The 16153-nt window shown below is 40.0% G+C and overlaps 1 protein-coding gene across 12 annotated transcripts in view; it reads right to left on the bottom strand.

Moving 5' to 3' along the window:
* The window catches only part of EMSY (EMSY transcriptional repressor, BRCA2 interacting), a 105922-nt gene that overhangs the window by 52770 nt on the left and 36999 nt on the right, over nt 1–16153 (bottom strand). For all 12 annotated transcript variants that reach the window (XM_038005446.2, XM_008020199.3, XM_008020200.3 and 9 more), the window contains one exon: nt 3374–3628. In XM_038005446.2, coding sequence (XP_037861374.1) covers nt 3374–3628 — 255 coding nt within the window. The remainder of the gene's footprint in view (nt 1–3373; nt 3629–16153) is intronic.

Raw genomic sequence — 16153 nt, 5'->3', positions numbered from 1 at the left:
GTGAAACCCCGTCTCTCCTAAAAATACAAAAAATTAGCTGGGTGTGGTGGCAGGCGCCTGTAGTCCCAGCTACTCGGGAGGCTGAGGCAGGAGAATCGCTTGAATCCGGGAGCCTGAGGTTGTAGTGAGCTGAGATCGCGCCCCTGCATTCCAGCCTGGGCGACAGAGCAAGACTCCGCCTCAAAAAACAAAAAAAACTTGTAAGATTGGTTGACCGGATGCAGTGGCTCACACCTGTCATCTCAGCACTTTGGAAGGCTGATGTGGGCAGATCACTCGAGATCAGCATTTGAGACCAGCCTGGCCAGCATGGTGAAACCCTGTCTCTACTAAAAATACAAAAGTTACCTGCGTGTAGTGCAGTGCACCTGTAATCCCAGCTACCTGGGAGACTGAGGCAGGAGACTTGCTTAAACCCAGAAGGCGGAAGCTGCAGTGAGCCGAGATTGCACCACTGCACTCCAGCCTGGGTGATAAAGCAAGACTCCGTCTCAAAAAGAAAAAAAAAAGTTATTGGCAAAGTTGATATGAAAATATATAACTACACTGTATGCTGTCTACAAGAAACTCACTTCAAATACAACAATATAAGTAGGTTGAAAGTAACAGGATGGGAAAAAAAATACACCATGTGAACATGAATAAAAAGAAAACAGGAGTGGCTATATTAATTACAGATAAAGTATACTTTACGAGGCAATAGAACTCACTCTGCTCCAATCAATATAGTTATCTATTACATGCACTAAATATACTAATGCAGGCTAGTTACCATCATTTAGTTTATATGGCAGACTTTACAAGTTAAATTGGAATTAAATTTTAAGAACGGAAATTTTTAAAAATCAGCCTTTATATTTAAAAAAATAGCGTATTAATTGGAGGAAAAAAGGAACACTACATAATGAGACAGGATCAACATACCAGGAAGACATAATGTTTCTAAATATGTAGGTATCAAATAATAGATACATCAAAATATAATACATGTAGCAAAAACTGAGAGAGCTGTTTTTGCAGTACTAGAATCCAACAATTAGTTGGGGACTTTAATACCCCACTCCCATCAACTGATAGAACTATTACGCAGAAAATTCAGCATAGATATAGGAGAACTGAACAACATAATCAACCAACAGAATCTAGTTAATATAAATATATAGAATACTCCACCACCCAACATCAGCAGCATAGATATTTTACAAGCACCATGGACCAACCACCAAAGTAGAACATATTCTGGGTGAAAAAACAAACCTCAATAAACATAAAAGAATTTAAATGATACAGAGTGTGTTTTCAGACCATAATGAAATTAAACTCGAAATCAATAGCAAAACAAACAAACCAACCAACCCAGAAAAATCTCCATTAGAAATTAAGCAACACAATTCTAAATAATCCATGGGTCAAAGAAGAAGTCTTACACAAAAAAATGAATAAAAATGAAAACAGCACATATTAAAATATGTGGAACGCAGCCAACACAGTGCTGCGAGAAATTTGTGACAAATATCTTTACACAGATGGAATTAAATGCTAAGTAATTAGAAAAGACGGTATGTCTTGAATCAATAATTTAAGTTCACACCTCAAGAAAATAGAAGAGCAAAATAAACCCAAAGAAAGTAGGACAGAAATAATAAAGATAACAAAATTAAAAACAGAAAAGCAAAGGAAAAATCAATGAAACAAAAATCTAATTCTTAAAAAATTCAGTAAATTTTTGAATGTAATAAATACCAAGTCTGACAAAGAAAGAGAAGACACAAACCACTAATATCAGAAATGAAACAGGACATTAATACTGATCCTGTAGCCATTAAAAGAATAATAAAGAACTACTACAAACAAATTTACACTAAAAAATTTGACAACTTAGAAGAAATGGATCAATTCCTCAAAACCACAAACTATCAAAACCGAGATGAAACAGATAATCTGAAAAGTCCCATAACTAATAAAGAAATGGAAATCATCAATTAAAACCTTCTAAAAACAGAACTCTCCGGGCCCAGATGGCTTCACTGGAGAATTCTACTGAACATTTAAAGAATTAACATCAATCTTACACAGTCTTTTCCAAAAAACAGAAAGGAAATAAATACTTCCAAACTCATTTTATGAGGCCAGTATTACCCTGACCAGAATCAGACAAAGGCAGTATAAAATAAGGACACTATGGCCGGGCACAGTGGCTCACGCCTGTAATCTCAGCCCTTTGGGAGGCTGAGGCAGGTAGATCACCTAAGGTCGGCAGTTCGAGACCAGCCTGACCAATATGGAGAAACTCCGTTTCTACTAAAAATACAAAATTAGCTGGGTGTGGCGGCACATGCCTGTAATCCCAGCTAATCAGGAGGCTGAGGCAGAAGAATAGCTTGAATCCAGGAGATGGAGGTTGCGGTGAGCCAAGATTGCGCCATTGCACTCCAGCCTGGGCAATAAGAGCGAAACTCTGTCTCAAAAAACAAAACAAAACAAAAGTAATAAGAATACTACAGACCAAAATGTCTCATGAATAGTGAGACAAATTGAATCCAGCAATGTATTTAAAAAATTATATATCATGACCAAGTGGGATTTATTTCAAATACGCAAGGCTGGTTTAACAGAAAAGCAATCAATATAGTCCAGCATATCAATAGACTAAACAAGAAAAAACTTAACTGAACAGAAAAAGCACTTGACAAAATCTAACACTCACTCATGATAAAAACTCCCCAAAAACTAGTAGTAGAAGTGCACTCTGTCAACCGGATAAAGAGCATCTATAAAAAGCCTACAGCTGGTATCATACTTAATGGTGAAAGACTGAATGTTTTCTCCTTAAGATTAGGAACAAAGCAAGATGTCCACTTCCCTCACTCTTTTTCATTCAGCATAGTATTGGAAGTTCTTGTCAATAAAATAAAACAAGAAAAAGAAATAAACAGTATATTGATTGGAAAGGAAGAAATAAAACTGTCCCTATTTACAGATGACACAGTTGTGTACACAGAAAATCCCAAGAAATCTATGTAAATACTTTGAGAACTAACAAGTGAGTTCAGCAAGGTCAAAGGATACAAGATCAACACTATTTTTATATACTAACAAAAAACATGTAGAAATTGAAATTAAAATCATAATACCAATTATAATCATGCCAAGAAAATGAAATGCTTAGGTACAAATCTAACAAAACATACACAGAATCTGTATGCTGAAAGCTGTAAAACATTGTTGAAAAAGTCAAAGACCTAAATAAATGAAGAGACATACTGTGTTCATGGACTGACAGACTCAAAAAACTGGTGAATAAAGAAGAATTACCATATCTTATAGGTGAATAAAGAAGAATTACCATATCTTATAAACATTTTCCAGTTACCTGACTCCTGTTTGATTTGGATGGTAGGTTTAATACCAGGTGGCAAAGGAGACTGCTGAGGCTGTTGCTGATGAGATACTGGAGAAGGCTGGGCCACTTGTTGCTGTGTCTGCTGTTGCACTTGATATAACTGCTGCTTAGGAGACTGTTGATGTTGTTTAGGAAACTGTGCAAGAATCTGAGTTGGAGCACTCACTAAGCTTTTGGGGGAAGGAAGTCTGGTTGATGCCATTTTGATTGCTGATGTAGATACACCTGTAGAAAAGGAGTAAGGGAAAAGAGAATTTGATAGGAAAGCAAAATTAAAGTTACTTCTGGTTATCATAGTAGATAATAGTTTAAAGACTAGGGAAATCAACAAAAAGTACAATTTATTGAGCACCTAGTAAGTGTCAGATAAAATGTGTGACACCTTACATATATGATATCTAGTCCTCAAACTCTGCAAGGGAAGTAATCATTGTTCTCAGATTTTAAAAATGAACTGATTTACCCTTGGTGAAGAGTGAGAATGAAAGAAACAAATTATCAGACAGGATGTTCCCAGACCTGTCTCTTAACAGATTTTCTATTAGAAAATGTAGGTCCTCAATGTGAATAATATAAGAACAAAGCAATTTTATTAATTTTTGCATCTTATTTATATGTTATATATTTTCAAATATTATTTTTCAGGTACTAATCAGTCAATTTAAACATAGTATCCATGAAATAACTCACATTCATCTTTTGAACAAGATAAACTCATTTCCTTTTCTCTGAGAATGGTGAAGAGGAAAAAAAATTTTAAATAAAAACAGAAAAAGTCATTTATTAAGAACTCTGAATCATTAAATAATCACACGAAAAGTTGTAAATGGGCATACTCAACATATCCACAGCAAAAAGATTCTGATGATATGAGTTTCTTTTCAGTGGGATTCTAATATTAGCAAGCACACATAGGTAAGGAGTACTAGTAACTTTCACTAAAGATGTATGAGTTTCAGATATTCTTCCCTCTCCCAGTTTTTTCATCTGTAATTTTTCTGAATTCATCAACTATCTAAAAGGACTATTATCCATCAATAAGTTAATATTCCTAACTGAGAGAACCTGGAATATAACTCATCATATTAACTTTTTAAGCATGCTGAAACGATAAAAAGAAACTAACAGCCTAATTCTCAAGTATTTAGGATGTTTTTCACACCTTCCTCTACCACATCCCCACCATGACACATACTGTCTTACAGAAAAGGTTTTAAATAATATCACGTTCATATGTACAATGTCTCTAGAGAACGATAAAGATGGAGGATGAAACTTGAGAAATCACTATGACTCTCTAGACCTCAGCATCCTCATTTGTTGAATTTTTCCTTACCCTGTGTCTCTAAGAGCTGTTGCGCAGATCAAGATCAATCACAGACTGAGGGACACTTTGAAAGGAGACAAGAAGGCCAGGCATGGCAGCATGTACCTGTAGTCCCAGCTACTGAGGAGTCTGAGGTGGGAGGATCCCTTGAGCATAGAAGTTATAGACTGCAGTGAGCCATGATCATGCCACTATACTCCAGCTTACGTGCCAGAGTGAGACCCCCATCTCTTAAAAAAAAAAAAAAAAAAAGAAGAAGAAGAAGAAGAAGAACTCAGCTGGGCTGAGGTAGGAGTACGCAGATGTCAGAGCCTAAGAGGAATGAGGACAGCATCTGCATAGGAGAGGAGGCAACAGCAGCAATGATGGGAGATTGGTTACATATCAGGAAACTGATAAATAAGTATATTCAAGAGAATAGAAGTTAGGTTTTTCACTATCAAAGAGAGAGAGGAAACAAATTAACATGCAATGTTTGATTGCAATTGGATGTATCACTATGAACTCAGCTTTTAATATATGAAAATACAGATGTACATGTGTTCACACACACACACACCCCCACCCCCCCAGCAATGAGCATATCCAGCACCCATCTCTTAGCTTCTAATTATTACTTTCTACTATAAGAAACCAAGACTTCTTGAAAAAATGACTGATTCCAAGGCTGGAGTAGGAAAAGTATAAGATGAACCTGGTAAACCTAAAAGACATGTTTTCCCCTCTTTTGTAATTTCTTTAAAAGAAAATCACCTGTTTGAAGCAAAAAAATTAAGGCAATGTGAAATTTATAAATATATATAGAATTAAAGTGTATGACAACCATAGCACAAGGAAGGGAGAGAGGAAATAGAAGTACTCTTTTAAGATTCTAACACAATACATGAAATTGTATATTATTTCAAGGTAGACTGTTGTACATTGAAAATGCATACTGTAAGCTCTAAAGCTGGATTCTCAAGCAATAGTAATTTTTCTGCCTCTCCTCATCCCACAGGGTATCTGACAATCACTGGAGACATTTTTTATTTTCATAACAGAGGTGAGGGGGCATATGCTACCGGCACCTAGTGGGTAGAGGTCAGGTCTATAATGCACAGGTCAGCCTCAAGAACAAAAAATTATCTGGTCCAAAATGTCAACAATATGGAGGTTGAAAACCCTTCTCTAGAGCAACTATTTTTTTTTTAAAGTGTAGCTATCGAGTGGAGGAAATAAAATGGAATCCTTAAAAAAAAAAAAAATCAATAAATCTAAAAGAAGACTGGAAAAGAGAGGAAAATGAACAAGGAACATGACAAATAAAAACAATTGTCAAGATGACAGACTTAGCTGGGCGCAGTGGCTCACGCCTGTAATCCCAGCACTTTGGGAGGCCTAGGCGGGCGGATCACGAGGTCAGGAGATCGAGACCATCCTGGCTAACAGTGAAACCCCGCCTCTACTGAAAAACACAAAACATTAGCCGGGCGTGATGGCGGGCGCCTGTAGTCCCAGCTACTCGAAAGGCTGAGGCAGGAGAATGGCGTGAACCCGGGAGGCGGAGCTTGCAGTGAGCTGAGATCATACCACTGCACTCCAGCCTGGGCGACAGAGCGAGACTCGGTCTCAAAAAAAAAAAAAAAAAAAAAGATGACAGACTTAAACTCAATCCTACTGATAATTAATATTAAATGTAAATGGACTACACCTTCCAATTAAAGGTCAGAGATTATCAGGCTGGAAAAAAAGACCTAACTATACAATGTTCTTAAGAGATATATTTTAAATACAAAGGCACAGATGGGTTAAGAATACAATAATGAAAAAAAGATACATCAAGTAGGCCGGGCATGGTGGCTCACGCCTTTAATACCAGCACTTTCGGAGGCCGAGGTGGACGGATCACCAGAGGTCAGGAGTTTGAGACCAGCCTGGCCAACACGGTGAAACCCTGACTCTACTATTAGCCAGGCGTGGTGGTGCACGCCCGTAATCCCAGCTACTCAGAAGCCTGAGGCAGGAGAATTGCTGGAACCTAGGAGGCGGAGGTTGCAGTGAGCCAAAATCACGCCACTGCACTCCAGCCTGGGTGATAGACCAAGACTCCGTCTCAAAAAAAAAAAAAAAAAGATACATCAAGCAAACAGTAATCATAAGAAAGTTGGAGTGGCTATATTAACATCAGAAAAGGCGGACATGGAAACACTAGTGATAACATCAAGGGTTACCAGAGATAAAGAGGAATGGTTCATAAAGAAAAGGGGGTTAATTCATCAAGAAGACACAATAATTCTAAGTGTATGTGTATAAAAACTGACAGAATTAAAGAGAGAAATGTACAAAGCCACAAATATAGCTAGAGATTTTTACACTTCTCTTTCAGTAACTGACATAACAAGTAGACCAAAAAAAAAAAAAAAAAAAAGTGAAAACAAGAAGAATCTGGTCAAGTCCATCAACCAAGTAACATGGACATGCACAGAACCAAATGAAAAGTCAATTGTTGTAAAACCATTTACTAAATAATCGAATGCAGCATACACTCTTAGTTGCCTGTCTAATTTCCTTTCTCCTCTGCCCTCCTCTTTTCTAATAGAACCTGTTTTCTTTCCCGAAGAATCCACAAGGCATGGGCATATACTTTCAGAGGGCTGGCCCTAAGCCAGTCATACAGGCAATTCCTAATTGATCTAAGCTAGTCATGGTGGCCCCATTACTTTTGCAAAGAACTAGTTTAGGTAGGACATATGACACAGTTTTGGCCAGCATACCATAAAGAGAATCTCATGGAAGACTTCTGGGAAAGAATTTTTCTTTCCTAAGATAGACCCACAGAAGGGGATTGTCTCTTTTTTCTCTCACATTGTCACAGCTGGATGTAGTACCTGAAATGTACTCAACTTGTCCAGGATGAGAATTACCCAAGAAAAAAGCCAATATACCAAGAAAAGCAAAGAGAAAGGTGAAAATAAATTCCTTGATGGCTCAAAACTTGAGCCTCCCTTCTGGACTTCTGGTTTTGTGAGATAATAAACTTTATTGTGAAAAACCAATCACTCGATCAATGCAGATCTATGTAAAGATATTCATTCAATCACATCATATTTTGCAAGTAAGTTTAGATATTAACAATCCATATAAGAATCTCCAGATCTAGCTAAAAAATAAAAAATAAAAAAATAAAATAGCATAAATAATCCATGGACTCTGTAACAATAACTCTATTAAACTTTGTTTTTGTTTTTGAGACAGTCTTGTTTTAACGCCCAGGCTAGAGTGCAGTGGCACAATCATAGCTCAATGCAGCCTCCAAATCCTGGGCTCAAGCAGTCCTCCTGACTCAGGCTTCCTGAGTAGCTAGGACTACAGGTGCATACCACCACGCCTGGCTAATTTTTGTATTTTTTGTAGAGATGAGGTCATGCTATGTTGCCCAGGCTGATGTTGAACTCCTAGCTTCAAACAACCCTCCCTCTTTGGCCTCCCAAAGTGCTGGGATTACAGGCATGAACCAATGTACCCAGCCTAAATTTATGAAACATTTAAATGCACACAAAAAAATATGGGCTACTGTGAATATCACTGAAACAAAGATATTAATCCATGTTTGGAAGAACTGTGGTTCAGGCTACGCTGGTAATTTTGAATAAATATGAAATACCCAGAGTTTTTAACTTGAGCCCTAGAGAAATATGAAGTTCAAAGAACATTTTTGAAAAAGCCATGTAAGTGAAGGGGAAAGATAATGCATAAATGTTAAAAACATTACCTGTGTTTTGTGTTATACCCATAGATATTAAAGAAAAAAATCAGGTGTAAAATGATATAAAGTTTGAGTATCACTTATCCAAAATGTTTGGGACCAGAAGTGCTTCATATTTTGAATCTTTTCCAGATTTGGGAATATCTCCATAGGCATAACAAGGTATCTTGGGAATGTGACCCAAGTCAAAACATGAAAATCATTTATATTTCACGTAAACCTTATACACAGCCTGAAGATAAACTTTATAAAATATTTTAAATAATTTTGTGCAAGGTTTGTATACACTTAACCCTCAGAAAGCAAAGGTGTCACTATCTTGGGCACCAATGTGGACAATCTGCAGTTGTTAGGTATCACCACCATTCCTGACTCTAAATTTGTATGCTACTGATAAGCAATCATTTTCTTACACTTATTTACACGTAAGTATCTAACAGTAGAAAAATATTACATACTACTGATACAGTTAAAAAATAATTATGTTCAGGGTAACCTAGCAGCACAGTAGTATCACCGGAATACTTATATCAGCTGTTAAACAAGAGCAAGAGCAAATGAAGACAGGCTTTCAGTCTACATCTGATGTTGTGTTTTGATTAAAAGGCTACTGTATCCTGTTTCTATTTCTGTGTTTGTTTTTAGGTAATAAGAAGCATCAGAAGCAGATGAGAGACCAGGAGACTCTGTCGCCCAAGCTGCAGTGCAGTGGTGCGATCTCCGCTCACTGCAAGCTCCGCCTCCTGGGTTCACGCCATTCTCCTGCCTCAGCCTTCTAAGTAGCTGGGACTACAGGCACCCACCACCATGCCCAGCTAATTTTGTGTATTTTGTTTAGTAGAGTTGGGGTTTCACCATGTTAGCCAGGATGGTCTCCATCTCCTGGCCAAATGATCCGCCTGCCTCGCCTCCCAAAGTGCTGGGATTACAGGCTTGAGGCACCGCACCCAGCCTCATCTGTCTCATTAACAACAGTTTTTGCTTTAGAATTTTCTCTCTGATTGTATAAACTGACATGATTTCTTACTCTGTTATAAATGAACACTGCTCTAGTCCCTCAGTAAGATCATCACACATTTTCACCATGTCATGTATAGGCCTTTTTTCTGCAGTGTTAATGTCATCTTCATCATCACTATTATGACCACCTTGATTCAGATCCATTTTGGCTATTTCACTATCAGTCAACTGGAGTAACTGGAGCCTCATTATGATGTTAAAAACTTCTTAAATATCCAATTCAGCCACCTTCCAGACAAGACTCTGAAGGTATATTTTTTTTGCAAATATTAGGAGGAGAGGTCAGACATCACTTTTTTTCTAATCTGACATACAAGATCCTTCAAAGTCACTACTTTGATCACAATCACTAAACATAGTCCCAGGTCAGAGGTTGTGCCAGGCATGCACAACTGTGTTTTTAGATACTATGTTCCAAGCATTGGCAACAGCATATATGGTATCCTTCAATTTAAACTCTTGTTGAAAATCTTCCACATTCATGCCTCTGTTCACTGCTGTTATGTTAGCATGCTGTTCAAGAAAGCATTTTTTTTTTTATTACTATATTTTAAGTTCTGGGACAGATGTGCACAACATGCAGGTTTGTCACATAGGTATACACATGCCATGGTGCTTTGCTGCACCCAACAACCTGTCATCTACATTAGTTATTTCTCCTAATGCTATGCCTCCCCTTTCCCCCTACCCCCAATAGGCCCCAGTGTTGTGATGTTCCCCTCCCTGTGTCCATGTGTTCTCATTGCTCAACTCCACTTATGAGTGAGAACATGCAGTGTTTGGTTTTCTGTTCCTGTGTTAGTTTGCTGAGAATGATGGCTTCCAGCTTCATCCATGTTCCCGCAAAGGACATGAAATCATCATCTTTTATGGCTGCATAGTATTCCATGGTGTATATGTGCCACACTTTCTTTATCCAGTCTACCACTGATGGGCATTTGGTCTGGTTCCAAGTCTTTGCTATTGTGAACAGGGCTGCAATAAACATACATGTGCATGTGTCTTTATAGAAGAATGATGTATAATCCTTTGGGTATATGCCCGGTAATGGGATTGCTGAGTCAAATGGTATTTCTGGTTCTAGATCCTTGAGGAATTGCTACACCGTCTTCCACAATCATTGAACTAATTTACACTCCCACCAACAGTATAAAAATGTTCCGATTTCTCCACATTGACTTCCTCTCTTCCTATTTGAATACCCTTTGTTGAATACCCTTTATTTCTTTCTCTTGCCTGATTGCCCTAGCCAGAACTTCCAATACTATATTGACTAGGAGTGGTGAGAGAGGGCATTCTTGTCCTATGACGACTTTCAAAGGGAGTGCTTCCAGCTTTTGCCCATTCAGTATGATATTGGCTGTGGGTTTGTCATAAATAGCTCTTATTATTTTGAGATACGTTCCATCAATACCTAGTTTATTGAGAGCTTTTAGCATGAAGGGGTGTTGAATTTTATCAAAGGCCTTTTCTGTATCTATTGAGATAAGCGTGTGGTTTTTGTCATTGGTTCTGTCTATGTGATGGATTACGTTTATTGATTTGCATATGTTGAACCAGCCTTGCATCCCAGGGATAAAGCCAGTTTGATTGTGGTTGATAAGCTTTTTGATGTGCTGTTGGATTCAGTTTCCCAGTATTTTATTGAGGATTTTTTCATTGATATTCATCAGGGATACTGGCCTGAAATTTTCTTTTTGTTGTGTCTCTGCTGGGTTTTGGTATCAGAATGATGTTGGCCTCATAAAATGAGTTACAAAGGAGTCTCTCTTTTTCTGTTGTTTGGAATAGCTTCAGAAGGAATGGTACCTGCTCCTCTTTGTACCTCTGGTAGAATCTGGCTGCGAATCTGTCTGGTCCCGGGCTTTTTTTGGTTGGTAGGCTATTAATTACTGCCTTAGTTTCACAACTTGTTATTGGTCTATTCAGGGATTTGACTTCTTCCTGGTTTAGTCTTGGTAGGGAGTATGTGTCCAGGAATTTATCCATTTCTTCTAGTTTTTTTTTTTTTTGAGACGGAGTTTCACTCTTGTTACCCAGGCTGGAGTGTAATGGTGCAGTCTCCACAACCTCCACCTCCCAGGTTCAAGCAATTCTCCTGCCTCAGCCTCCCGAGTAGCAGGGATTACAGGCATGTGCCACCATGCCTGGCTAATTTTTTGTATTTTTAGTAGAGACGGGGTTTCTCCATGTTGGTCAGGCTGGTCTCAAACTCCTGACCTCAGGTGATCCACTCATCTTGGCCTCCCAAAATGCTGGGATTACAGGCATGAGCCACACCGCGCCTGGCCTTCTTCTAGATTTTCAAGTTTATTTGCGTAGAGATGTTTATAGTATTCTCTGATAGTAGCTTGTATTTCTGTGGGATCAGTGGTAATAACCTCTTTATCATTTTTTATTGTGTCTATTTGATTCTTCTCTCTTTTCTTCTTTATTAGTCTGGCTAGTTGTCTCTCTATCTTGTTAATCTTTTCAAAACAGCAGCTCCTGGATTCACTGATTTTTTCAAGGGTTTTTTGTGTATCTCCTTCAGTTCTCCTCTTAGTTATTTCTTGACTTCTGCTAGCATTTGAATTTGTTTGCTCTTGCTTCTCTAGTTCTCTTAATTATGATGTTAGGGTGTCAATTTTAGATCTTTCTTGCTTTCTCCTGTGGACAGTTAGTGCTACAAATTTCCCTCTAAACACTGCTGTAGGTGTGTCCCAGAGATTCTGGTACGTTGTGTCTTTGTTCTTATTGGTTTCAAAGAACTTATTTATTTCTGCCTTAATTTTGTTATTTACCCAGTAGTCACTCAGGAGCAGTTCAGCAGAAACTGAACTCAGTTGTTCAGTTTCCATGTAGTTGTGCGGGTTTGAGTGAGTTTCTTAATCCTGAGTTATAATTTGATTGCACTGTGGTCTGAGAGACTGTTTGTTACAATTTCTGTTCTTTTGCATTTGCTAAGAAGTGTTTTACTTCCAATTATGTGGTCAGTTTTAAAATGAGTGTGATGTGATGCTGAGAAGAATGTATATTCTGTTGATTTGGGGTGGAGAGTTCTGTAGATGTCTATTAGGTCCACTTGGTCCAAGGCTGAGTTCAAGTCCTGAATATCCTTGTTAATTTTCTGTCTCGTTGATCTGTCTAATATTGACAGTGGAGTGTTAAAGTCTCCCACTATTATTGTGTGGGAGTCTAAGTCTCTTTGTAGGTCTCTAAGATCTTGCTTTATGAATCTGGGTGCTCCTGTATTGGGTGCATATATATTTAGGATAGTTAGCTCTTCTTGTTGCATTGATCCCTTTACCACCATGTAATGTCCTTATTTGTCTTTTGTGATCTTTGTTGGTTTAAAATCTGTTTTATCAGAGACTAAGATTGTAATCCTTGCTTTTTTTTTTGCTTTCCATTTGTTTGGTAACTATTCCTTCATCCCTTTATTTTGAGCCTATGTGTATCTTTCACATGGGATGGGTCTCGTGAATACAGCACACCGATCAGTCTTGACTCTTTATCCAATTTACTAGTCTGTGTTTTGGGGGCATTTAGCCTGTTTACATTTAAGGTTAATATTGTTATGTGTGAATCTGATCCTGTCATTATGATGCCAGGTGGTTATTTTGTCCGTTAGTTGATACAGTTTCTTCATAGTGTCAATGGTCTTTACAATTTGGTATGTTTTTCCAGTGGCTGGTACTGGTTTTTCCTTTCCATATTTGGTGCTTCCTTCAGGAGTTCTTGTAAGGCGGGCCTGGCGGTGACAAAATCTCTCAGCATTTGCTTGTCTGTGAAGGATTTTATTTCTCCTTCGCTTATGAAGTTTAGTCTAGCTGGATATGAAATTCTGGGTTGAAAATTCTTTTAAGAATGTTCAATTTTGGCCCCCACTCTCTTCTGGCTTGTAGGGTTTCTGCAGAGAGATCCACTGTTCGTCTGATGGGCTTCCCTTTGTGGGTAACCCTACCTTTCGCTCTGGTTGCCCTTAACATTTTTTCCTTCATTTCAACCTTGGTAAATCTGACGATTATGTGTCTTGGGGTTGCTCTTCTTGAGGAGTATCTTTGTGGTGTTCTCTGTATTTCCTGAATTTGAATATTGGCCTGTCTTGCTAGGTTGGGGAAGTTCTCCTGGATAATACTCCTCAAGTGTTTTCCAACTTGGTTCCATTCTCCCCGTCACTTTCAGGTACACCCATCAAACGTAGGTTTGGTCTTTTCACATAGTCCCATATTTCTTGGAGGCTTTGTTCATTCATCTTTTTTCTCTAATCTTGTCTTCATGCTTCATTTCATTAAGTTGATCTTCAATCTCTGATATCCTTTCTCCTGCTTGATTGATTCGGCTATTGATACTCATGTATGCTTCACAAAGTTCTCGTGCTGTGTTCTTCAGCTCCATCAGGTCATTTATGTTTTTCTCTAAACTGATTATTCTTTTTTTTTTTTTTTTTTTTTTTTTTTTTGAGACGGAGTCTTGCTCTGTAGCCCGGGCTGGAGTGCAGTGGCCGGATCTCAGCTCACTGCAAGCTCTGCCTCCCAGGTTCACGCCATTCTCCTGCCTCAGCCTCCGGAGTAGCTGGGACTACAGGCGCCCGCCACCTCGCCCGGCTAGTTTTTTTTTTGTATTTTTAGTAGAGACGGGGTTTCACCGTGTTAGCCAGGATGGTCTCGATCTCCTGACCTCATGATCCGCCCGTCTCGGCCTCCCTAAGTGCTGGGATTACAGGCTTGAGCCACCGCGCCCGGCCTAAACTGATTATTCTAATTAGAAATTCCCCTAACCTTTTTTCAAGGTTCTTAGCTTCCTCGCATTGGGTTAGAACATGCTCCTTTAGCTCGGAGAGGTTTGTTAATACCCACCTTCTGAAGTCTACTTCTGTCAATTCGTCAAACTCATTCTCCGTCCAGTTTTGTTCCTTTGCTGGTGAGGAGTTGTGATCCTTTGGAGGAGAAGAGGCATTCTGGTTTTTGGAATTTTCAGCCTTTCTGTGCGGTTTTTCCTCATCTTCATGGATTTATCTACCTTTCGTCTTTGATGTTGGTGACTTTTAGACGGGGTTTCTGTGTGGACGTCCTTTTTGTTGATGTTGATGCTATTCCTTTCTGTTTGTTAGTTTTCCTGCTAACACCCAGGCCCCTCTGCTGCAGGTCTGCTGGAGTTTGCTGGAGGTACACTCCAGACCCTGTTTGCCTGGGTATCACCAGCGGAGGCTGCAGAATAGCAAAGATCGCTGCCTGTTCCTTCCCCTGGAGGCTTTGTCCCAGAGGGGCACCTGCCAGATGCCAGCCAGAGCTCTCCTGTATGAGGTGTCTATCAACCCCTGCTGCGAGGTTTCTCCCAGTTAGGAGGCAAGGAGGTCAGGGACCCACTTGAGGAGGCAGTCTGTCCCTTAGCAGAGCTCGAGTGTTCTGCTGGGAGATCTGCTGCTCTCTTCAGACCTGGTAAGCAGGAACGTTTAAGTCTGCTGAAGCTGCGCCCACAGCTGCCCCTTCCCCCAGGTGCTCTGTTCCAGGGAGATGGGAGTTTTACCTATAAGCCCCTGACTGAGGCTGCTGCCTTTCTTTCAGAGATGCCCTGCCCACAGAGGAGGAATCTAGAGAGGCAGTCTAGCTACAGCAGCTTTGACGAGCTGCAGTGGGCTCCGCCCAGTTCGAACTTCCCTGTGGCTTTCTTTACACTCTGAGGGGAAAAACCACCTACTCAAGCCTAAGTAATGGTGGTCACCCCTCCCCCCACCAAGCTCCAGCGACCCAGGTTGACTTCAGACTGCTGTGCTGGCAGCGAGAATTTCAAGCCAGTGGATCTTAGCTTGCTGGGCTCCATGGAATTGGGATCTGCTGAGCTAGACCACTTGGCTCCCTGGCTTCAGCCAGGAGAGTGGCTTCACAACCCTTTCCAGGGGAGTGAAGGGTTCTGTCTCGCTGGTATTCCAGGCACCACTGAGGTATGAAAAAAAAAAAACAAAAAACAAAAAACTCCTGGCTGGGCGTGGTGACTCACACCTGTAATCCCAGCACTTTGGGAGGCCGAGGTGGGTGGATCACGAGGTCAGGAGATCGAGACCATCCTGGCTAACATGATGAAACCCCTTTTCTACTAAAAACACAAAAAATTAGCCGGGCATAGTGGCGGGTGCCTGTAGTCCCAGCTACTCCAGAGGCTGAGGGAGGAGAATGGCATAAACCCAGGAGGTGGAGCTTGCAGTGAGCCGAGATGGCACCACTGCACACCAGTCTGGGCAAGAGAGCAAGACTCTGTCCAAAAAACAAAAAACAAACAAACAAACAAAAACTCCTAAAGCTACCTTGGTGTCTGCCCAAACAGCTGCCCAGTTTTGTGCTTGAAACCCAGGGTCCTGGGTGGTGTAGGCACCCGAAGGAATCTCCTGGTCTATGGGTTGCAAAGACCACGGGAAAAGCATAGTATGTGGGTCTGAATGCACCGTCCCTCACAGCAGGGTCCCTCACGGCTTCCCTTGGCTAGACGAGGGAGTTCCCCAACCCCTTGTGCTTCCTGGGTGAGGTAACACCCCACCTTGCTTTGGCTAACCCTCCATGGGCTACATCCACTGTCTAACCAATCCCAATGAGATGAGCCAGGTACCTCAGTTGGAAATGCAGAAATCATCTGCCTTCTGTGTTGATCTCGCTGGGAGCTAGAGACCACAGCTGTTCCT

This window comes from Chlorocebus sabaeus, chromosome 1 (assembly GCF_047675955.1).
Source record: "Chlorocebus sabaeus isolate Y175 chromosome 1, mChlSab1.0.hap1, whole genome shotgun sequence".
Lineage (NCBI taxonomy): Eukaryota > Metazoa > Chordata > Mammalia > Primates > Cercopithecidae > Chlorocebus > Chlorocebus sabaeus.
This window is presented reverse-complemented; position numbering and strand designations above follow the sequence as displayed.